General features: G+C 41.2%; 1 protein-coding gene across 2 annotated transcripts; it reads right to left on the reverse strand.

Annotated features, from left to right (window-relative positions):
• Positions 1-950: 950 nt before the first annotated feature.
• On the reverse strand, positions 951-23,012 carry aifm1 (apoptosis inducing factor mitochondrion associated 1). Of its 2 annotated transcripts, XM_079508126.1 has the most exons (30): positions 22,715-23,012; positions 18,680-18,813; positions 18,115-18,235; positions 17,720-17,741; positions 17,084-17,265; positions 15,909-15,977; positions 15,292-15,363; positions 14,961-15,032; positions 14,768-14,839; positions 14,596-14,667; positions 14,113-14,184; positions 13,920-13,991; positions 13,570-13,641; positions 12,926-12,997; positions 12,561-12,632; positions 12,334-12,405; positions 12,162-12,233; positions 11,596-11,723; positions 11,297-11,427; positions 8,567-8,657; positions 8,283-8,367; positions 8,119-8,195; positions 7,850-7,958; positions 7,655-7,762; positions 6,793-6,881; positions 6,443-6,583; positions 5,106-5,248; positions 2,398-2,522; positions 1,586-1,776; positions 951-1,481 (listed from the first exon to the last, which is right to left on the reverse strand). In XM_079508126.1, the coding sequence occupies exons 1-30, from the start codon at positions 22,809-22,811 to the stop codon at positions 1,410-1,412; spliced, it is 2,907 nt and encodes a 968-aa protein (XP_079364252.1). In that variant the 5' UTR covers positions 22,812-23,012; the 3' UTR covers positions 951-1,409. The 2 variants fall into 2 exon arrangements, with proteins under 2 accessions (XP_079364252.1, XP_079364251.1); XM_079508125.1 differs by lacking the exon at positions 17,720-17,741 and having other exon boundaries at positions 13,570-13,680; positions 17,084-17,263.
• Positions 23,013-24,837: the final 1,825 nt, after the last annotated feature.

Consider the following 24,837-nt stretch of genomic DNA (forward strand, 5'->3'; position numbering starts at 1 on the left):
GAGGGACAATATCCATATCAAGCGACACCGCAAAGCTGTTCTTCTTGCATTATCATCTCTGTCTTTGTGGAAGAACTGTTCATTATCAGAAAATCTGAGAATAGCCCACAGGATGAACATAATGGCAGTTCAACAGGTTATAAGAAATGCATTTAAATTAAATTAACCAAGCTTTATAATCTTTCTGCCCACCTTGCTAATGCCAAATTGAGGTTAGTTACCTTGTTTTCCCTCAACGGAGATAATTTCTGTTATGGGTTAATTACTTAATTAGTACCTTCACATTCTATGCACATGGAAGTTGCACCATTCTAAATAAGGTTCTTACTGTATGCATGTTCGCACACGTCAAAGACCAGCACTTTGTGTCCAACAGAGTTTTTGACAAGAAATTCTCAAGGAAAAAATAACTGGTCACTCTGTACCATAGATTTGTTTTCTTCATCCATTTGGTTACATTTGTATATTCTAATTGATAAATTACCAGAGGATTTTTAACCAGGGCATTAAGAAGTTAAACGCTCCATACTTCAAATTAGTACTTGGTTACAGGGGCAGCGGTGGATCATGGATAGAGTGGCCGGATGGCAACCGCAAGGTTCCCAGTTCGAATCCGGGCTCCCCCAGAGTTAGTGTCGAAGTGTCATTGAGCAAGACACAGAACCCCTATTTGCTCCTGATGAGCAGGCTGGTGCCTTGCATGGTTTCTGCCGCCATCGGTGTATGAATGTGTGCGTGAATGGGTGAATGTAATGCACAATGTAAAGCACCTTGGATAAAGGCACTATATAAAATGCACCATTTACTATTTTAATCTCAAGAAAATAAATTGGAACTAGGTTGAAAGGGGTTGGCTCTGTACTTGGCCTGCTCTTTACCCCCTCACTACGTACCTCGGCAAAAATAACCGATTTACTAGATCAGTTATTTGCTAGAATCAGTCAGTCACGTTAAAAATACTTTTTTCTTTTATTGCAGGCTTTGTCATCATAAGCTGCTCTGAACACACGGCAAAGCAACAACATTGTTATCCTGGTAGAGCTCTGGGGGACAGTAGGCAAACATATACACCATGATCACTATATGCAACATGAGCCTATAACAGCTGGGGATACTATAGTATTTAGATGAGATCCATTCATTTGATTTTTCTTCAATAGAATAAACAAAAAAACAAACGACAAAACGGGGCAGGGCATTGGTACAAATTACAAATATATGAAAATATTCCGGCAACGTGACGTGATGTACAGCGTTTCTCCCTTTCATGTGCATCCGTGGGTGGATTTTCCAGAACCTGGCGTTGACTGTCAAAGTTCAAAGCCACCATGTGCAGTGACAGTCCACTCCTATGTTTGCCTCTGCTTTGACGAAACCTACGACGAAACCTCAGTCTCCAAAGAGTAGAGCTACTCCTCATGGATATTGAAGAGCTTGGCCACTTCATTCAGATCCACATGTTCCTCACCATCCTTAATGATCTTTATACAAAAATAAAATACAGCAATGATTTAAAAAACATATATATATTAAACACATTTATGAGGAAAATATGTTTTTCCACCAAAGTGACAGTACTACTAACCTTCCTTGCAATAGGCATTCTGTTGAACACGTTCCACAGGATAATGCCCACCACCACTTTGTCTCTCAGGTAGAAGATGACTCCTTTGCCATATTCATCTTTCTGGTGCACTGGAGCCGGAGCTGGTGTGGAAGAGGCTACTGGACTTATGGCCACTTCCTCAGTCTCACTTTCTGAACGGATTCCAGTTCCTGCAATAAATCACAATCAGAGAGCCATAACCACCTAATCCCCATTTTATACTTTGTTGTACGGCAAAAAGTTTACAAATATTTGATGAACATTTTGTAGCTACAAAATAGAGGCAGGTTGAAAGTGGTTAAGGCCCTTGCACACAGTCAAACAAGATTTTTATTGGTCAACACGTTTTAACGCGTTAAATATTCATGGCATCGTTTCTTTCCACATAAAAATAATCGTCTTCTGTGAAAGTCAAAGTCGTACGATTAGTCACAGACGTTACCACAGTGAAATTTGTTCTCCGCATTTGACCCATCTCTTGGAACGGTGGGCCGCAGCGTGCGCCGCACTCGGGAATCATTAGTTGATTTGACCCCCAATCCAACCCATTGATGCTGAGTGCCAAGCAGGGAGGCATTGGGTCCCATTTTTACAGTCTTTGGTATGACCCAGCCGGGGATCGAACCCGACCTCCCAGTTTAAGGGCGGACACTCCAACCACAAGGCCACTGTCTGGTATAGTGTGAAGGGCATTCAGCATAGGCCTGGCTCTTTTAAACTGAATGAACACTCAAATGTATTTTTCTCGATCTGATTATGATTTAGAAATAAACTGGATGGTCCTACAGTACCTGACTTTTCTGTGGCAGCTTTAGGCGTGTCCTTGGCCGTGGCTTTGGCAAATACTCCCACTGTTGGTAGACTACTGTCAACAATTCCAATTGCCTCATAGCCAACGTCAGGACCCAGGTCACTCCTGTGTGAAACAGAGGATCAGGAGACATGGCGATTATTAGCAATTATAGTTTGAGATTTTCAGAACAATGGCTACGGTATACTAGTAGTTCAGTACTGCTTGTCGTCATACATGTGTGGCTTGGAAAACAACATTCAATGACAGTGATTTGTAACAACATTCAATGACAGTGATTTGTAACAACATTCAATGACAGTGATTCTTTAAGTATGTCCAGCATACACATTCATATTTATAGCAATATAATGGGGTAGTGGTTTTAAATCCTAACACAATATTCTCCCAATTATGAAAACATCTTCAGTTCTGAACAGAGCCTAAGCATTTCAAACCGGCGTAGCGTAGACTGTAGTGTATATTATAAAAGGTATCATCTTTGCCACATCGACTTATGGTTGGCTGATACTGATTTAAAGCATTTTATTAACCTAAATGTGAATGGCTAATTATCCTTTGATAAAGCTCTATGTGTATATAAAGAGCAGACAATCACTCTGTTTTGCTGTGATATTTTTGAAAATGATGTCTAATGTAATGCCTTATTAGCCCCAGTCGGGGAGGGATGATAAGTGCTTAGCTGACACACTGACATTTGAATGCCCCACCGTGGCATTAATTTTTTATTACAGGGATTTCTCATAATTCAAATATTCAGGTCTGGACGCAATCTTAACCGTGTTCAGTGAGAGAGTCCAATCTTAACCGTGTTCAGTGAGAGAGTCCAATCTTAACCGTGTTCAGTGAGAGAGTCCAATCTTAACCGTGTTCAGTGAGAGAGTCCAATGTTAACCGTGTTCAGTGAGAGAGTCCAATCTTAACCGTGTTCAGTGAGAGAGTCCAATCTTAACCGTGTTCAGTGAGAATGAGTGCTTTTTAAGAATTGCTTTCATAATACTGGGATTACAGGGTCCATGATAATTAACAAACGTTACGTTTAGTTTAGTTTATTTGAACATCTAAACTAAACGTAAGATCAGATTCTAAAAATGTCTTCTACAATGTCTTCTACATCCAAAAGCTATGTTTCTATGTCAGTCGTTCTTCGATTTTTCAAAAATAGCAGACCTACAAGCTCGTAGCGCGCCACTTGGTGGCGCGCTACGAGCTTGTAGCGCATTCATCAACTGAACATGTAAATATTGCACCCTACATTCAAACGTGCAGAGTGACCCCACACAACAAATTAGGTTCACTTATTTCACTCTGTTCTTTATTACATAACAAAAACTTGGCCTGGGACGGCTTAGCGGTCCAGGCACCTTGGCTGGTAATCAAGCATGACAGTGTGACGCGGGTTCGAGTCCCGATCCCGACGAACTTTGCTGTGTGTCTCTCCCCCCCCCCCCCCATCTCTCTCCCCGTTTCCTGTCAAGCTACTGTATATCTATCAATAAAGGCAAAAAAGCCCCCAAAAATATCTTAAAATTTTGTTTTTTTTAACCGCTTTGTGTAGCACAATTCCACATTCTAGCATGCCATGCAGCCATCCTTCTACGTTACCATGATAACAAGTTACCATGGTTTTATTTAAATGACTATGACCAATACTGAATAAAAAATTGCTGTAAAGATTAACATTGCTATCCAGGTGGCCGCCCATTTATTTAGTTGTGAACCCCTCACAAGTTTCACAACAGGTTGATTCATGGTTCAGATGTGTTGTGGATTAAGAACTGCCCAATTAAAATTTTTAACTAGCTGTCAGAAAAAACAGGCATTACAACCTTAACATCTGTAGTGAGGATTAAATTGTCACTACTCTTCTGGCATTCTTGTCAACAACCAAACACTCCTGCGATTAAAGTGGTGCTATCTGTTCTGTCCTTCAAAGAGGAAAGACATCCTTGTGGATTGAAAGATGCAGGCTCTCTGACTCCAAGTAACACAGCCATCTGCTGGAAACTCCTACAGACCACAAGTACTCTTCAATAATTTAATAGAAGGGAGTATTCTCAAGAAGCACTTTTTACATTTCTTCCAGAAATATAATTTTATAAATTATATATAAAAACTAAAACTTTCTTTTGTATTCTTGTATTTAAGACCATAGCTTCCGTCTGAGCATCTCTCTACATACTGTACTAACCAAACAAAGTCCCATCCATGGAAACACACAATCCCCAGGTTACACTGGTTAAACGGCTGACGCTCTTTCCATCTGTTGTAAGCACATGTATAAAGGCTTGTTGCCAAAGTTGTCACTGGATGCGACCCTTGTATTTTGGATGGCAATGAGAATCTTTAGTTAGTTAGCATAACTGTCTGGAAATATAAGTTGTTGCCCACTCTTTCTTCTTTTTCTCCTTCTGAAAATGTACACTCTGAAGCGATATTGCCCTTTGCCCCTGTTAAGTGTTGACTTGATGCCATATGTAGTCCTGAAGAAAGCAAGGATGTTACAGAGACACTGGAGATGGAGTCACTTGGAGGGGGGAGGGAGGGAAGAGGGGTGAAAAAAGAAATCCTGTGAACTGCACTTGTGTCCTATGTATACATAGAAATGCTGTTATTGTACTGCTTTTTCCAAATAAAATAAATATTATAAAAAAAGGAAATATAAGTTGTTGTACAATGAACACCCACCAGAACATTGACTGATGCCAGTAGGGCTTGTTAGCGCCTGTCATGTTCTCTCCCGCTAGCCGACCACTCACGACGGCATGGTCATGGTGTTCCACTCGCCTGCGTCCCAGTCTGATGTCATAGAAGCATGCAGCATCTCCTGCCTGAAGCACAGAACAGAACAGTGGAGGTTATGTACTATGCATGACATCTTGTACCATAACATCGTACTTAACTTGTTCTTGAGTGGAGTTAGGAGAGATAGTTGCCACTCCAAAAGACCAAGTGCATTTACAGAGATGTATCGTGTTCGTGTCTGGTGTCAATGTTTGATATCTGCAGCCGATGTTAATCCATTTTGACCCGATTTTGACCCGAGATCAGATTCTAAAAATGTCTTCTACATCCTGACAGTTTTCTTAAAAAGCTATGTTTCTATGTCAGTCGTTCTTCGATTTTTCAAAAATAGCAGACCTACAAGTTCATAGCGCGCCACTCGGTGGCGCGCTATGAGCTTGTAGATCGGCTATTTTTCAATAGCTAAAGCATAACATAATGCGAACACCAAAAGGGGTTCCCGCTCAAAATGGGTTAACTATGAAACACAAACAAGATTGCTTCTGTATGAACTTAATACAGTTTTACAAAATAAGAGCGTTTAATACACTTCCCCAATCCGTAATGTTCTTAGTTACCATACCAATGTGGGCTTTGTACACATACATTTAAGGGTTTCATCTCTAGGTGGAAAGGACGCGTTTTTTCTAGTATTTACAACAGCAAAATACAATATAAAAGGGCATTAACATTGTTGTTAAAACATGTCTGACTAATCGCATTGTTCTCTAAAGACCGGTATGGTTATACTGTAGGCACAGTAGGTCACAACTGCCCAGAGGCGTATCTACAATAAGGCGAGGGCAGGCGTCCGCCTGTCCAAATCCATTTCTGGCCTGGCCAAAATCCATACAATGAGAAAAAAAAGGACAAAAACAAGACATCAGAACTATTAATGGACAGCTGATTGGCCGTCGCGGTAGAGCGCGACCCTCAATCACCCATTGGAATGTAAATGCAAGCCTTTCAGCCTTTGTATACTACTCGTCTGGCAAGTATATCTCTTTGAAAACCTTTAGTGCTACGATTGTGCGCGGGGAGACGACAATTAACACATCTTGCCTGTCCAAAATGTAATTCTTGCCTGCCCAAAATGTAATTCCTGGAAACGCCACTGCAACTGCCACAATATGAACTTCATCTTCAAACATGAAACTTGTGACCACCAAAACAATGTTTGACTTGGCCTGTACTGTACCTGCAGTACTTTACAACAACCGTAAAATGAGTCCAGAACCTACCACCCAAATGTTGGATCTAGCCTGCAGCTCTGCATTGACCCGAAAGCCACCAAAGTCAGCATCCACTTCCAGACCTGCTGATTTGGCAAGGTCAACATTGGGCTCCAGACCCACAGCAGCCACAATGTGGTCGGTTTTCACCTATAGTTGGAACATGAGAGACAGTCAGAAAAATATATTTACCCTACCCTTTCTTTTCTACTACATGAACTGAACTTAACCACTTTAACCATAGCATACTGATTTTGGGTGAAAATGGGGAAAAGAAATCTACTTACACTGTCATATCGTATATCAGAAAATTTCAAAATAATTTAGTTAAGTGGTTCATTTGAGTAACTTGGACTCACCACACGGCCATCCTTCAGTTTTATTTCCACCTGGCCATCCTTGAATGTCACAGCTTTCACCAAGGCCTCTGTCATGACTTTTACACCCTCTGGAAAACACACGAGAGGCAGGTGTTCAATGGAGAACATGGGAAAACACATGAGAGGCTGGCGCTCAATGGAGAACATGGGAAAACACATGAGAGAGGCAGACACTCAATGGAGAACATGGGAAAACACACGAGAGGCAGGCGCTCAATGGAGAACATGGGAAAACACATGAGAGGCAAGCACTCAATGGAGAACATGGGAAAACACATGAGAGGCAGGCGCTCAATGGAGAACATGGGAAAACACATGAGAGGCTGGCGCTCAATGGAGAACATGGGAAAACACATGAGAGGCTGGCGCTCAATGGAGAACATGGGAAAACACATGAGAGGCTGGCGCTCAATGGAGAACATGGGAAAACACATGAGAGGCAGGCGCTCAATGGAGAACATGGGAAAACACATGAGAGGCTGGCGCTCAATGGAGAACATGGGAAAACACATGAGAGGCAGGCGCTCAATGGAGAACATGGGAAAACACATGAGAGGCAGGCGCTCAATGGAGAACATGGGAAAACACATGAGAGGCTGGCGCTCAATGGAGAACATGGGAAAACACATGAGAGGCAGGCGCTCAATGGAGAACATGGGAAAACACATGAGAGGCAGGCGCTCAATGGAGAACATGGGAAAACACATGAGGCCGGCGCTCAATGGAGAACATGGGAAAACACATGAGGCCGGCGCTCAATGGAGAACATGGGAAAACAATGAAAACCGTGTTTCGTTATAAGTTGAAGGAAGCAAGCTGAAATGCAAAATGGACATTTTACCTGTCTTAACTTTCTCGGTTGTCCAGTTGCTCAAATATTCAGGAAGCACCTTTCCCATGTTACCCTTCTCAGGGTACATCTGGACCACCTCCAAACCAGCATCAGTTGCTGAAAAGAGAGTGGGAGTTACAAAAGAGTTCAGCAATGGTATAGTCATGTTCCTGATGTCACTTCCTCTTTCTTTGGTAGGCTTACATCTCCTGCCAAGGGCACAGGCCAGCTCACTGCCCAAGAAACCTCCTCCAATGATGGTGATGGACTTTGCATTTCTGGAGACCTTTTCCAATGCTTTGAAGTCTTCAACCTGGGGATGCGAGTAAAATCCACGTTCATTCAACACAAGATCTGCAGTTTAGAGTAATTATCCCAACACCAATCTATGGCCCATTCATTTGAGTCTCCCTATTAGCTGCCGGGAGTCAAGAGTGAAGCAAAACTACCCCCCCTGCTGGCAGAACACTGACCTTACGGAATAAACTAGTCCTCTTCATCACCTCTTCTCCTGCCCTTTCAATTACTTGTAGATTTCTTGGTATTCCACCTAAAGTAAAATTCATATTAATGTCTACATACGTTAAGGCACAGGGTATTACATACATTACATGCATACATTTTTAATGTGGCTTACCAGTGGCAATCAGGCACTTGTCATAGGAAATCTCGGTTTTATCATCAAGTTGTATTTTATTTTCCCTCACATCCATATACACCACCTGAAGAGATCAACAACATTGAATGTAATTTATCATATTCAGAAGTCAGCCATTTTAATTCACACTTGGGTGGTAAAGTTGTAAAGCAAAATTGAAATGCACACAAAGAAAGCAGAAATAAGCAAACAATATATGAAACTGAATTGTTTTTTGGTTTTGTTATTTTGTAGTAAGCCTTGCCGGGCCCTGATTGTCCCACCTTTCTTCCAGTGAGCACAGCCACTCCACCATTTTCAGCACCACTCAAATCTTCAGGATCGATGTAGAAAGACCGTGGCTGGAAGTAGATACTGGCAAACACATATATATGTATTAAAAACACTGGATGACTGCTTTATTGTACAATAAATGTCTTTACAATGCCAGTAATTCTGCTTCTTCAGTATTTTATCAGAGGTTCAGAATGATGGCATGTATGAACCAATATCATGTCATTATTAATTCAACCATAGGCTGATTTTGTAGTTACAAAATGTTTTCAAGTTCAGGTTAAAAACAGCCGCAGGGTAAAAATATGATGCGGTAGCTCCCCACCGCACCAATGTCTGCAGCAGTAAGTGTTGGAAAGCGACTTTGAGTACTTCCAGGTATTATTATTAACAGATGGAAACAGATAGTTTCCATCTGTTCCAGCTGTGGCGAGCCCGATGGGAACTAGCCCAAAGAAGGGTAAGAAATTAAATCGCTTTTCACGACCATATCGTTCGTGACTTATTTCCCAGTGGCAGGAGCCGAGAGTCTCAGCATTTCACAGTATGTTGATCGCCCGGTCCCCTCAGGATCTAAAAATGCAACGACGCGCAACACACTCGCGATATGGCACGCACTGCAAGCCAATAAGGCACATTTATGTTACCGCACTGCCTATAACTTCAAATGTATTCATATATATTTAGTGGACAGTTTAAGTTTAAAACAAGAATGTTTGTAAGGCACCATACGCCCACCCTCTTTGTTTGTAAGTGTCTGTGACAGGACTTTTTAACTTCAAATATTTATTTTGGTTTGAAGTTCATTTATTTATTTTCGATGTTTAATTTGGGTTGCCTTTATTTTGAAGCGTTTGAAGCATAATGCTATAAGTGAAAGTTATGAATTCCTTCAACAAAATTGCACTGCTACTCCAGACATTGTCAAGCAAATGGAGGCCTGCATTACAATCACCACAGAGATATGTGAAATAGTGGATAAATACCTTCATACCATTAATCAGCCTTTCAATGAGGAGCTTGCAAAGTTAGGGCTTAAATAAGGAGGAGTATGGATCTATTTTTGGACGCACTCACATCAGATGCAGACAACCATACACCGCCCCATGGAACTCACACATCACACTCAAAAAACCTCCAAAATCTACCTCCAGCAACCACTCCGATTCTACCTCTAAGGCCTCCCGCAAGAGAGCTGATGCAGAAGCAGATCTCACCACGAAACAAGAGAAAGCCAAGGCTCTGCAAGAAATCCATAATCAACAAGCAGAACTACAAGAAGCAAAAACTAAGTTACAGCAGCTTAATGCCCAAATGGACATCAGAGTAGCAGCAGCACGGGTTCAAGCATACAATAGATTTGATTGGGATTCTGAACACGGCAACTTCTCAGGTTTCACCAAGTACCTCCAAACCGAAGCCAGTATAGCCTGTCACCCTCTTCCTAGTGAATCGCAGGCCTACGGAGAAGAGGACGCCTAAAGGATCCAGGGCTTTCCACACCACTACTTAGAATAAGAACTCAAATTCCAAGGCTGCATTCACCGGTCCCATCTGTATTCAGGAGGCACATGGTATTGCTACATGCCCCAGCTTTGCAAAGAAAACTATAGGAGACAATAAGGCTTACATTTTTGAAAATAACCTCTGCTTTGGATGCCTGAGAAAGGGACATGTTGGCAAGCAATGCAGGAGGAGACATACCTGTAGCATACTGTATGTAATCGACCTCATCCTACCTGCCTGCATCATGACAGAGACAAGAGACCGAGGGGGGGAAATTGCAAAGGAGTCCACTTCCACAAATAACCATACAAGTAATGAACACCTGCGGATGGAAGTGGCCGAACTAATGAAAAGCAATGTAGAAACGGTGAAGCTTCTGAATACTGTAAAACAAAGCCAAGATGACTTCCTTAGAGCCAAAGAGCAGCTAGCCAGTGAGTTGGACCTCCTCCGACGAGGGACCAGAATTACGACAGCAAGAGTTCGACCGCCTGAATAAAGAGTTGATGAAACAGAGAGCAGACTTCGCAAACATGCACAACGCTCTAAAAGATAAGGACATGGAGAGGGACAAAAATAACAGAGTTGGAGGCCTTGAGGGCTCAGCTTGAACAACAGCTTGCTATTAAGACGGAGCAGAAACTGGAGATAGAACAATTAAGAAGAGAATTGGGTCAAACCCAAAAAATAGAGTTAAAGAATGCAAACAGTGCTCTACAAGACAGAGAAATTAGTGACTCTCAGCTGAGCCGTAGCGTACGAGCTCACACCGACAGACTCATTGGAGGCAATGTAGGGTTCAGTTTCTTGCCCAAGAAGGACACTTCGACATGTGGACAGGAGGAGCCGGGATTCGAACTGCAGACCCAGGGATCATTGGATGACTTGCTCTACCTCCTGAGACACAGTCGCCCATTGCTGGTTGTAATTGGTTAGCACCTGACAATATAATGTGTGTGTGACACTCAGGAAGTGATTCAGATTAGATTTTAAGGGCTTTTTTTGGGCCATTGATTGTTAATTATGTCCCCAGTTTAACCTGAACTCAAAAAACAAAACAAAAAAATCTGCCCATGTAACAAATATTAATAAGACATCTTGCAATAAAAGTGATTTATTGCAAGATCACTGATTGTGATCTTGCAATAAACACCGGGAACAAGCAACAGAGTGGGTGTGCATGCTTTATATTTCTAAATATTTTTTTAACACACCTCCTCTCTTTGCCGTTCCATTGCTTGAAGCGTAGGGTGTCTGCCGTACTGGGGTCATCAGAGAACCATAGCTCCTTAGACAAAGGTGGCCTCATGTATGGAAGGTCAGGCTCCTCCGTCACAATTAATACCTGGTGGCAAATTATGAAACAAAAGAAAAAGAAAATTAATTTATTTTGCTTAACATAGATGTATTGAAAAGCAGATGTCCAAATATATACCGGTATATGTTTTAAAATCAAAACTACTACAGTATTGTTAAATTGTGAACCTGGTCTCTCAACAAAGGCCTTACTGACCTTGGCGCCAGGGTCTCTGGCTCGGATTGACCGGGCAGCAGCAAATGAGGCTGTACCGCCACCAATCAGTAGATATGGGGCATGTGAGGGGATCTTGGGTGGGCTAGGTACAAGGTCTGTTGCTGGAGCTACATGAGAGCAGAAGAGATGGAGCAAGCCGAGACAGAGAGAGAATGGAATATAGATACAAGTCAATACAGGAGCCATGTCTAGGTACTGATCAGCAGCCAAACAATGACTTGCGGAAATACCCCCGAAGGAATTGAGAGTGAAATAAATAGGATCATTAAAACAATAAAGTGTTTCATAAAATGATTTCATGTGTGAGCGATTAACCTTTAGCACTACACGGAACCAAACAAAGATCCAAAGGATCCAGGCCAAGGACACAGCTGTAACTACACGGAACCAAACAAAGATCCAAAGGATCCAGGCCAAGGACACAGCTGTAACGAGGGAAAACGTTAAAAAGGAAAAGAAAAGGAGAGAAGGTTTTTTTAATATTAAAACGTATTGTCATGCGTTCCCAACTTCCCAACTCCAGGAGTCTGCAAAATAAATCTTACCACTATCTGCAATCACTGAGGACTGTGGCACTGCTGTTTCTGCTGCTGGGGGTTCTGCTGCTGGGGTACATTCTGTTAGCAAAGCCGCAGCATTAAGCAATTAACACAAAATAATCCCTTGCACTGTGAGAAATGGCATTAACTGGTTCGATGCACTGGTCTGAGTGCTTACCACTCTCCACAACAGGAGCAGGAGTCTGTTCTGTAACCTCGGGTGGGGATGATTCTATTGAGGCTGTGGGTTCTGTTAGCATAGTAGCAACATTTCATTACAACTGCTCTGTTAGAGCAACAATAAGATTAATTATCAACATGAGGACAGGAGTAGAGTCAATGACATATGCATAAAACCTCTAAATGTAAATGTAGTAGTGCCATGCACTTGATAAGAGTGCTTACCACTCTCTACAACAGGTGCAGCAGCCTGTTCTGTAAGCTCGGGTGGGGAAGGTTCTAATGGAGTCCCTGTTTCTGTTAGCATAGGGTTAACAATGTTATGCCACTGTACATTGTCACAGCTGCATTGTATGAAGGCAAAAATGCAATTAACTTTCAACATCAGAACACCATGTTTAACTCAACCAATGAACAATGTAATGTGTAAGCATGTTTTAGAAAACGCTAGTGACTCAATTTAGGGTTAAGTGCCAATTCTGTTGGGATAATGGCATTCAAATCTTTTTCCATTAAGATTCAGTGTATAATATGTTTTTATATAATTCAAATGAAATTCAGTTGTTCCATGCATTGGTTAGAGTGCTTACCACTCTCTACAACAGGTGCGGCAGGCTGTTCTGTAAGCTCGGGTGGGGAAGGTTCTAATGGAGTCGCTGTTTCTGTTAGCATAGGGTTAACAATGTTATGCCAACTTTAGATGACGGCAAAAACAATTAAAAAAAATACAATTAAACTTAAAGGAGCATTCAGTGATTTGGAAAAAACCCCGGTCCGCCCGAGTAACAAGATATGCACACGCACGCTCTACAGTGGGGGGGAAGTGCCACAGGCCAACAACACGTGCACCAAGGCCCGCCCCCACTCGATCATGATTGGAGGAAGGCCCTTCTCATCCTGATTGGATGAAGGCTTTCTCACCCACCACCAAAACCGAAACTAGGGTTTTTTGACCCCAGGGGCTCACTGGGGACAGGGAGGAACTCCTTATAGTTAGCCCACTCTATAGTAGGGAGGATTATCAAAAAAGGGGGGGAAAAGTTTGAATTAAGTGAAATCACTGAATATACCTTTAAGCAACATAAAAACATGAGTAACTTTTAGATGTACGGAGCCAGGTGGGCTGGCATCATGCCAATAAACAAGGTTTGCTCCATTTTCATGCAACATGTGACTTTAAAGTCATTAACAACCCTCATAATGTAGTAAATAGAACACTGGTTGGAGTGCTTACCACTCTCTACAACAGGTGCAGCAGGCTGTTCTGTAAGCTCGGGTGGGGAAGGTTCTAATGGCGGTGCTGGTTCTGTTAGCATAGTAGCAATAATACTGTACATTGAAACAGCTGTGTTGTATGAAGGCAAAAATAAATATGAATCTAAAACATCAGAATAACAGAACTGTGTCAAATAATGTTATATAAAACTCCAGAGACTAAAGGTAAGTACAGCTTCTGCTGGAATAATGCCATTTAAAAATGTGTTCCATTTACATGCAATATAATATAAGGAACAATTGTAAAATAAATATATATATATATCTTTTTTTAATTCAGTTGTTCCATGCATTGGTTAGAGTGCTTACCACTCTCTACAACAGGTGCAGCAGGCTGTTCTGTAACCTCGGGTGGGGATGATTCTATTGGGGCTGTGGGTTCTGTTAGCATAGTAGCAACATTTCATTACAACTGCTCTGTTGTGTAGGCAACATGCAATATAATATAAGGAACAATTGTAAAATAAATTCAGTTCTTCCATGCATTGGTTAGAGTGCTTACCACTCTCTACAACAGGTGCAGCAGGCTGTTCTGTAAGCTCGGGTGGGGAAGGTTGGAATGGCGGTGCTGGTTCTGTTAGCATAGTAGCAATAATAATGTACATTGAAACAGCTGTGTTGTATGAAGGCAAAAATAAATATTAAACATAAACATCAGAACATCAAAGTGTGTGAAAGAAAGTTGCAGAAAACTCCAGAGACTCCAGGTAAGTGCAGCTTCTGTTGGTACGATGCCATTAAAAACCTGTTCCATTTACATGCAATATATATAAGGAACAATGGTAAAATAAATATTAAACTTAAACATCAGAACATCAAAGTGTGTGAAAGAAAGTTGCAGAAAACTCCAGAGACTCCAGGTAAGTGCAGCTTCTGTTGGTACAATGCCATTAAAAGAAAAGGAGAGAAGGTTTTTTTAATATTAAAACGTATTGTCATGCGTTCCCAACTTCCCAACTCCAGGAGTCTGCAAAATAAATCTTACCACTATCTGCAATCACTGAGGACTGTGGCACTGCTGTTTCTGCTGCTGGGGGTTCTGCTGCTGGGGTACATTCTGTTAGCAAAGCCGCAGCATTAAGCAATTAACACAAAATAATCCCTTGCACTGTGAGAAATGGCATTAACTGGTTCGATGCACTGGTCTGAGTGCTTACCACTCTCCACAACAGGAGCAGGAGTCTGTTCTGTAACCTCGGGTGGGGATGATTCTATTGGGGCTGTGGGTTCTGTTAGCATAGTAGCAACATTTCATTACAACTGCTCTGTTGTGTAGGCAACATGCAATATAATATAAGGAACAATTGTAAAATAAATTCAGTTCTTCCATGCATTGGTTAGAGTGCTTACCACTCTCTACAACAGGTGCAGCAGTCTGTTCTGTAAGCTCGGGTGGGGAAGGTTGGAATGGCGGTGCTGGTTCTGTTAGCATAGTAGCAATAATAATGTACATTGAAACAGCTGTGTTGTATGAAGGCAAAAATAAATATGAAACTTAAACATCAGAACATCAAAGTGTGTGAAAGAAAGTTGCAGAAAACTCCAGACTCCAGGTAAGTGCAGCTTCTGTTGGTACAATGCCCTTAAAAACCTGTTCCATTTACATGCAATATATATAAGGAACAATGGTAAAATAAATATTTCAAATTCAGTTGTTCCATGCATTGGTTAGAGTGCTTACCACTCTCTACAACAGGTGCAGCAGGCTGTTCTGTAAGCTCGGGTGGGGAAGGTTCTAATGGAGTCGCGGTTTCTGTTAGCATAGGGTTAACAATGTTATGCCAACTTTAGATGAAAGCAAAATAAAATAATATTTAACAAAAGACAGTGATGCTAAGATTGATAATGGACCCATCCATGGACCTTTCTGGGGGTCCCATGGACACACTACTGTACTGTACTGTACTGTAATTTGGTGCCATTTAATTTTCTTTATGTTTGCATATACTTTGCACTGTGGTTTGCATAACTCTTTGCAATTGTCAGATTTAGAATTGTGTTTATTTCTTTCAGATACATTTTCTACATGAATATAACCATATTATAACCATATAAGATGAAATGGGAGTTAAATGCTGCAATTTGTAAAAATGACTCCTAACGGCGTTGAATCGGGACTCATAAAATGTCCATGGGACCCATCTAAAAAACCCATTACATTGAAATCACTGAAGACATGTCTCTGGCAACTCCAGTGCTTCAGGATGCATGGACTCCAGGCTTTTTATCATAATTCCATGAAATATTTTCTTAATTCTCAGACAAGCTTTTCATTAAACCATCCAAGGTGAATCTTACCCTCAACTACTGATGCAGCAGGTAGTTCTGCTGGTTGTTCAAGGGTTGTTTCTACTACTGACTCAGCTGCTGTTAAAACAATTCATAGTCTGAGATTAGATGCAATCAGTTGGGCGCCCTCGCCGCCCTGGTACTATAGGTCTTCACAAAAAACTAAAATTACACAATATCTGAAACCCATACAGGTCTAAGTATGAATTTTATTATGTGTAACTGTCTCTGGGTTGGCTCAGATTCTATTACCCGGGTCTGTTTATCATATCGTGCGTAATACCCAAGTGAATCCGAGAAAAGCTGTACTCAGGGGTGAGTTGAGCTGCGCATGCATGTCTTGCTGCCAGCTAAATTGAGTTGAGTTGGAAAAGCACATCAAAATATATCGAGGTGAAAACATGCAATTTAATTTATTTGTCTCTTATTGTAGGGCTGTTACGTAAGGGTTGTTACGTAGATGCTAGATTTGTCAGATGCATATAAAACTCAGTATAGAGTCAGAGTTCTTTATTAATCTCAGGACAAATTTCACAGGTCCAATTACGGTTCAGATCCAAAAGGTGTCATAAACAATCAGATCTCTGAACAAATTTAACAGGTATATCATTAAAGAAACGTCAGGTCCATTAGGATACGATACGGGTAGGTCATTTTTGACTCTAGTAGAACACTACCCCAACCCAGACACACACAAACATTTTAAAAAGGGGATACTTTGTTAAGCATGCATATTCACACACACACACACACACACACACACACACACACACACACACACACACACACACACACACACACACACACACACACACACACACACACACACACACACACACACACACACACACACACACACACACACACACACACACACACACACACACACACACACACACACACACACACACACACACAGAGAGTCTGGAAGAAATCACCCAATTTTTTCAGAAATTAAAAAACATCCAGCTCAAGTGGAGTTAGTAGGTTTTTGTCTAAGCGCTTTTAATACTTTCAATACTTTGGTTGACTTTTTTTTAACCAACACACAGACGTAAAGGATGTTCAATAGCATTGTTTTATGAAAAAATAAACTTCAAAAATTGAGTTAGGTGGTTTCTTCCGGACAGCCTCGATATATATACAAATGAATAAAAATAGATGAGAAAATATAAATGCTGAACCTGGGGAGGTTTCTGTGGTTTCACTGGGAGCCGTCTCCTCAGGTACAGGTGCTGGGGAGGTTTCTGTGGTTTCACTGGGAGCCGTCTCCTCAGGTACAGGTGCTGGAGGGCTAACATCCTCAGCCGACAGTAGTGGTTCCGTGTCAGTTGCTGCAGGTTCAGAGGCCTGCTCTTTCACTTCTTTGTGACGAGAAATAAATCACAAACACAGATAAGATAAAACTACGCACCAGCTACACTGCTACAGTACTAGTTACTGTATTGTCATTCAGTTAAAATTATGAACACACTACTGTTGAAGCCTAATTACAATTTTACAATTTAGGCATTTAGCAGATGCTCTTATTCGATTTACAGTAAGCAAGGAAAACACGAGGTAATAGATCAAATGCATAGAAGTAGTAATCTAGGATCATAGGTAAGCAAGAACCTATCATCAGTCCAACTATAATATTAAAATAAATGACCTGATATTTAGCCTTTGCATAAGCCTGCAAGGTCGTCATGGTCAATTACTTTTTTATTAGGTTATTCAGATTGCTCTAAGTTCATTTTCACTATCAATATATTAAGAAATGTTGATAAGGGGTATAAATGTTTAGATGAAAAATCCATTAAGAACATTGGGATATTAACTCTGTTTCTGTGGCAGGTACAGCTAAAACACAAATTTGAGGAAAGTAACTTAAAGGTGCATTCCACTCATTTTACTATGTCATTAATATACCTTAGAGGTCTGACAAAAATCATTAACATGGTGAAACACATCTTGATGATGTCATCAAGATGTGTTTCACCATGTTAATGATTTTTTTCATAATTACAGTTCTAGGAAACACAGAATGGGGGAACTTTTTATTAATTCCACACAACAGCTCTAAGGTATATTAATGGCATAGTAAAATTGAAAAAGAATGGGTGGTTACTATAATGCTGTAATGGCTACACAGAGAGGACCATTTTAAAAGCCTTTTAGCGATGGGAAAGGCCAGCAACAAATTGGCCAGCTTCAGATCAGTGAGAAATCCTACCAGGAGCATCTAGCTTGATGTATGTGTCTACTTGTGCTGTGGTGTCCTTTTTTGATCTGGATTCACTTTCTGAAATACGATCCTCCCATCTCTGTTTGTCTCCCTTGATGGTTTGGAATGCCTATAAAAAACATACAAACACCTTTGTAACATGGCAGGAAACATTAGCAGAATATTCTGGCCAAAGACCAACAAACAATGTTTACCTCTAGCCTACTTAAATAAATCTAAAATGGCCAACTGGGTGACCCCCAAAAAGTACAAACTACAAAGTCCACAGATAAACATGATTCAGAATAATCTATAATACTAACAAAATAATCATTTTTATACTACTTTGTGATTTGAAAATAAAAATGTGATTAGATTTAACCCATTCAGGTATATTATACCTGAATGGGTTATAATATAATAAGTATATTATAGCAAAAAATCGGGCTCGATCCTAAATGGGTTAAGATTACAATGCCAAAATCTGATATAAATGAGATATTTGGGCACCCAGATGTGACAAAAGCCTAAATTAGTAGACAAATTAGGGTGCATGACATCCTACCCTACTTACATAAACTCCAACACCGACAGTGGCTGCTCCAACCAGAAGGGCGTATAACCTGGTATTCGAACCACCACCTCCTGCACCACCAGCTGACATGTGAGCCACTGGGAGAAGTGCTGGTTTACCGCCATTGTTCAAACCTGTGAAGATAGATAGAAGATAGAAGACGACATTTGTAATATCAACCCGGATTTGCCCAAATAATAGATTAATGTCTGTGTATAAAACAAGATCAATGTTGCCAAACATAATGTCTTCCATGGCAGCTATGGGTAATAGTCCATATATACGTAGCGTATGTCGACGCTAGGTGGTGTCATATCCCAAGTCCGTATATATACGTACCCCAACGTAGACTCGGTCTATATAATGGTTGATGCCTATGGAAGCCTTTAACATTGGTCTGGTTCCCATAGCAATGCCCCACCGTTCCAACTATGGGATTGGAAATATATTCACAGTGCAAAGCAGTGGAAGGGAGGATTTTCAAACCGTCATAACTCAGATTGTAGGATCGCTGTCCTTGGTGGATTTTCTGCCATCCATATTTCGGATTTAATTTGTGCCTTTGTACTGCGTCGCTGGCGCCATATGAACGCTTCTGACGAGAGGTAAGGAGTGTGTGCTTGTTCCAATGCTGCGGTGGTGTGTGTAACAAGAGTGTGGGGGGGGGGGGGGGGGCAAACTCCGACTTCTTAAAGGACAACTTTAGTTTTTTTCAACCAAGGTTCATGTTTTAGGTTGTTATTAGAGAAACTAAAAGGTGAGTGTTAATTTTCTTTCATTTGCTGCTTTCTCTCGTTTTAGGGATTTTAGCAGTTTTTGACAGGGGGGGCGGGGGCATTCGAGCATGGGGCTAAATATGTATTTTTTTACAACATTTTATGGCGATTTCTTTTTTTCTTTATTTACCATAGTCCTACTAGACCCCAAGAAATTACATCTGGCCACAAAAGATCACAGGATCTATTGAATGTGTCAAACTGACATATTGAGCCTATACACACAGTATAAGCCTTCCCCCAGTAGGCTACCTTCACATTCAGTAGATACTGTGATCTTCTGTGGCCAGATGTAATTTCCTGGGGTTTATTAGGACTATAGTAAATAAAATAAAAATAAATCACTCATCTTTTACTTTCTCTAATAACAACCTAAAACATGAACCTTGGTTGAAAAAAACTAAAGTTGTCCTTTAAAGTGAACGTGTATGCTGGCCCCTGGAGCTGGGGTATATGCATCTGCGTCAATATTCCAACAGGCCGGTGTTCCGAAGGCCCATTGTTCCGACAGGTCACTGTTCCGATGACCCCTGGTGCGTTGGGTTCACTGTCCGTGTACTGTATCTCCAGGGCAACATTCAATTTCGAGTAGACCTATCAACTGTAGGAGAAAACTATCGCACACCTAGCAATCAGGCGTATGCACAGGTGCGTAGGCCAGTGGACATCAAAGAAAGCAATAAGGTACACCCGCACACTGTGTATCTGCTCGGCACAAGAGCATTGTCTTATTTAATGAAGCAACGTTTCGGTCACTAGGGACCTTCCTCAGGCATAACACATCATTTTGACAGAGTTACTTATATACAAACATTTGAAAAAGAATCAACCAATCACAATAGACAGTCTAATTAGAGAAAGAGGTACAGCTTGTGATGATCCTCAATTTGCTGACATCATTTAAAAGGCACAAGGACCCCAAATAACTTTTACATAATTTAGTAGACCTATCACTCATTAAAGTAATTCTGATTGAGGGTCCAAAACAAAGTTAATAGTATAGGCTATCGATCTCGTCTGTGACTCGCGTCGTTCAGCTCTCTCTCTATTCCAAACCTACAGAATCCAGTGAACAAAATTACAGGGAAAACAAAAATCACCTCAGTCAGGAGGATGAATGGTAAATGGTGCATTTATATATCGCCTTTATCCAAGGCACTTTACATAGATTGGGTGACAATTCACCCATTCATACACCGATGGCGGTGGAAACCATGCAGCAGCAAGGCACCAACCAGCACATCAGGAGCAATGTCAGAGTTCAGTGTCTTGCTCAAGGACACTTCGACACCAACTCTGGGGGAGCCCGGGTTCGAACCTTGCGGCTTGCGGTTACCATCCAGCCACTCGACCCCTGAGCCACCGCCGCTTCACCGAATCACTTAAACCCTATAGATGTAGTGAAGTACATTGACCACCAGACAGTTTCCCTCATTTTTTCCCTCTACACCAGGGGTCTTCAACATTTTTTCAGGCCAAGGACCCCCTAGCTGAGAGGGAGATAGGGACTATTAATGTGTATTTTACCACTTAAACCAGGATTCAAGTGGTTAATAGACAAATCCTATCACAGAAAGATCTGGTGACCCCCCTGTAGTAAGGGCTGGGGTCACAGACCCCCCTGTAGTAAGGGCTGGGGTCACAGACCCCCTGTAGTAAGAGCTGGGGTCACGGACGCCCTGTTGAAGACCCCTGCTCTTTGGGGCGGCAGTGGCTCAGCGGTACAGTTGCCGTTTGGATACCGGAAGGTTCCCAGTTCGACCACGGGCTCCCCCTGAGTTTGTGTCAAACTGTCCTTGAGCAAGACTCTGAACCCCCTGAATGCTCCCGATGTGCAGGTTGGTGTCTTGCATGATTTCCTCCGCCATCGGTGTATGAATGGGTGTGTTGTGAATGGGTGAAGGAGGTAATGCACAATCTATGTAAAGCTCATTGGATAAAGGCGCTATATAAATGCCCAAAAGAAATAATTACACCAAATGTCTTTGCTGAGAATTAGCGCATCTACAAGCTCACTGTGAGCTTGTAGTTTTAGTAGATCCACTGAATCTTTGCTCTAGAATAGGGATGCTAGGGTTCATGAGGAGGACACCATAAACTGGTAGTGTTGTTTTTCAGCATAATGCAGGATAGTTGGTAGTATACTTTAATATTTTTTGTATGCGGTTGTTCATTACTGTTGGTGCTTCTTACTGTGATGTATGGTGCTTTTTACCTTTGTATTACTATTGTCTATTGCTGTATCCGAAAGTACTTTCCTTACTCTCAATACTCTAACTTTGTAAATCTAGTGTAAGTGCTGCTTCTGGGCAACTGGAATCAATAAAGGTATCTATAATCTAATATCTTTCCATCTTCATGTGGATAAAACCCTAAAACAACAGAACCAAATCACCACAGAAGAGATCTCTGTAGTGCAGGAATATACTAACACGCACAGAAAGAATGAAAGTTCAGCACTGTCTTGCTTTTAATTGTAAAGTCATAGAGCTGAATTGGTATATTCCTTAAAATGCAAGAAATGCAATTAAAATATGTAGTGTGCAACAGTGCATTAGTGTGGACATCTTATAGGTAATTTCAAATCATATCTTGAGTTTGGATTGTGGAGTTTTAAACCATGCTATGCGGGAGGAAAGTGCGCCACAGTTCTCAGATGTGACAGTCTCCTCTCAGGTGGCTCATATTCCAAAGTCTGCATCCTGCTCTCCCACTGCTATTCATTGACACATTCAGAGCTGATATTATGTTATTGATATAATGTTATGTAATCCAAAACGAGCACTTACAGAATGGCACATATATAAACTGTCTCGGGTCAAGAAATGAATGAATGAATGAATGACATGTTATGTTATGCAACATTTGTTTGCTGTTTGAACGTGACCTTACTCTATGAACACAGATGTCAAGGACTCGTGAATGTCGGAACAAAAAAATGTCAGTAAACTTACAGGGGGGCGCACCATGATCACAACACAACATTTGCATACTTAAATCACATGATGACGTCCCTTGCTGCACTACAACTCGACTAGAAAATGATTACTATCTGTTGCCACTCTTCAGTTCACTGGCGTAACAGAGCTACATTCAAAGACAGTCCTGTTCCATAGCGAACGAACTAGCCAGGTTATTTGCAGTGCTTTAATGTTGTGTGTGAGCACAGTCCCAGAAACAGCTTTCTTTAAATGCATTAACATTTTGTATTATTCACTGAAGGTGAGCTAGCAAAAGAGAAGACAGCCAAGTCACTTGCCTCCTGCTCTCCTCGCGGCGTTTTGCCGGCGACACAGCGTTGACGAGGCTCTGGAAAGAGGGGCAAGTTTGTTCCACACAGTCTTACATTTCAGCATCGTGGCTCTTGTTTCTGTTTATAACGTTAGCCCGCTAACTACTTATTGTGGACGTGAAGTGAGAACGCTATCCCCGGGTTAAATCCACGCGCACACACATACAACACAACACACACACCACTAGCTACTCTGCTGCTCCACACAGACACAGCACACACGCTAGTAGTGCTACGTCAAGGCCATGGACAGGTCATCCAGCCCAGATGAATCATGGGTATTGGGTAAACGGCGTAGAGATTTTAAAACGAGGGAGAGAAGACCTCTGGGTGGGAAACGCAACGCAACTTCAGCTTGCTTTTATTATGCCAAATCGCCGATCTTGCAAGCTCACAAATCGTCGCTTCCGACGAGCAGTTGTGAGCTTGCAGATTGGCGATGTGGCATTTTTTTTAGCCAAGTTATCTTATCTTCACTCTTAAAACGTCCCTTTTCTGGGCGGATAATTATTATGTCTTCTCTTTTTTGTTGCCATTTACAGCGAATCGCACGATTCGTTGCTCGCAGTGAAAGTGAGGCGCTCTTATCATCTTACAACATCAATTACAACATAATGTTTGTTTAAGCAACGGGTGATACTGTTTGTTTTAGTCCTCAAAACAAACATTAAATGTCTCTTTATTGTCTATGGCGTTTTCTTAAACAAGCATTGTTGAAAGACAAACATTAAAGCTGTATATAGGAGGGGCTAGCGCCCCTCAAAAACAATGCTGTTTGGAACCACTCATCTCAGAGTGGTTCATCTTCGTTTGAAAGGTCTCTAGTGGTACTTCTTCATTTTTTCTAACACAGTAGCAGACATGCATGCGTTTCTGCCCTCCTCAGGTTAACAGTAGGATTACTTGGAGGGCAAAACATTTCGCCCTCTGGTGTGCATTCAAAGCAGTTAAAATAAGATTCAAATGTATGTCAGCAAGGGGGGGGGGGGGGGGGACCATTAGAACTATTAGTGGCAGCGGTGGCCGAACGGATTGCGGAGCGGTCTTGATACCGGAAGGTCGCCAGTTCGAATCAGCGGTCCGACACGTTAAAATTACCACCGCTGAAGTGCCCTTGAACAAGGCATTGAACCACTACGATGAAATGTTCTATGAGCAGGGCCTGGCTGGAAACAAGTTCTTGAGCTTAGCCCAGATACCCTGGGTAAATATAGTAATCATTTCATTTCATTTCAACCTTTTCAAATAAAGGAGCTTTTTCTGATTATACATCATGGTAAAATATTTGTGTTAATGTTGAATCTAGACTGCTGTGGACATGAAATCTCTTCCTCTACAATATAAGACATAATAAAAATAACAACTTTGAGTACTTTTTCCACCACTGGTGTAAAATTTACACCAGTGGTGGAAAAAGTACTCAAAGTACTCAAAGTTATTTACACTGTAAATAATATAATATACAAACATATATCCAGGTGGACAGTAACAAAAGTTGTTTGTTTGTAATTGTACTCTACTCAAAGGGATATTTCACTTTCACCGACATGTTTGAAAGTGAAATAAGCACAATCTTCAGGTACATTTACTTTATACTGTTACATTACTCATTCTTTTGTACTTTATACTTCTACTTCATTAGGCCACATCTCAGAGTTAAATATTGCACCTTTTTTTTCCTCCACTACAATTTGTTTACAGCTTTAGTAGTAGCTACTTTAGGCAGATTTGGATTATGAATACAACATACGTTTATGCCTTATGTATTATTATATAGGCACCAAGCAGCACGTAAAGTAATAACTACTAGTAATTATTACTTTTTATGTAGCTGGTAAAGGTGGGGACTGGGAGCCCCACCTTTAACAGCAGTCAAATTAAACACATTCATTAATTATGTACATAATATCCAATATGACAGTGAAATGGGCCATTCTGCATATATGACTACTTTTACATTTTATGTTATATTGTAATGCCAATACCTTACCTTTGTACTTTTACTCAAGTAAAATGTTGAATATTGGACTTTTTTTTAAACTTGTAACAGAGTAGGCCTATGTCATTGTCACTTTTACTTAACCCTGACT

The sequence above is a fragment of the Electrona antarctica genome, assembly GCF_951216825.1.
Source record: "Electrona antarctica genome assembly, chromosome: 8".
Lineage (NCBI taxonomy): Eukaryota > Metazoa > Chordata > Actinopteri > Myctophiformes > Myctophidae > Electrona > Electrona antarctica.

What these genes read in the sequence shown, in the direction of transcription:
- aifm1 (XM_079508125.1), bottom strand. Translation starts at nt 22,811, where the DNA reads ATGCTGAAATGTAAGACTGTGTGGAACAAACTTGCCCCTCTTTCCAGA. An exon ending in TGCTGCATCAGTAGTTGAGG is followed by an intron (nt 15,364 to 15,908) that starts GTAAGATTCACC and finishes CTATGCTAACAG; the next exon opens with AAACCGCGACTCCATTAGAA. An exon ending in AGCTGCCACAGAAAAGTCAG is followed by an intron (nt 1,777 to 2,397) that starts GTACTGTAGGAC and finishes GATTTATTGCAG; the next exon opens with GAACTGGAATCCGTTCAGAA.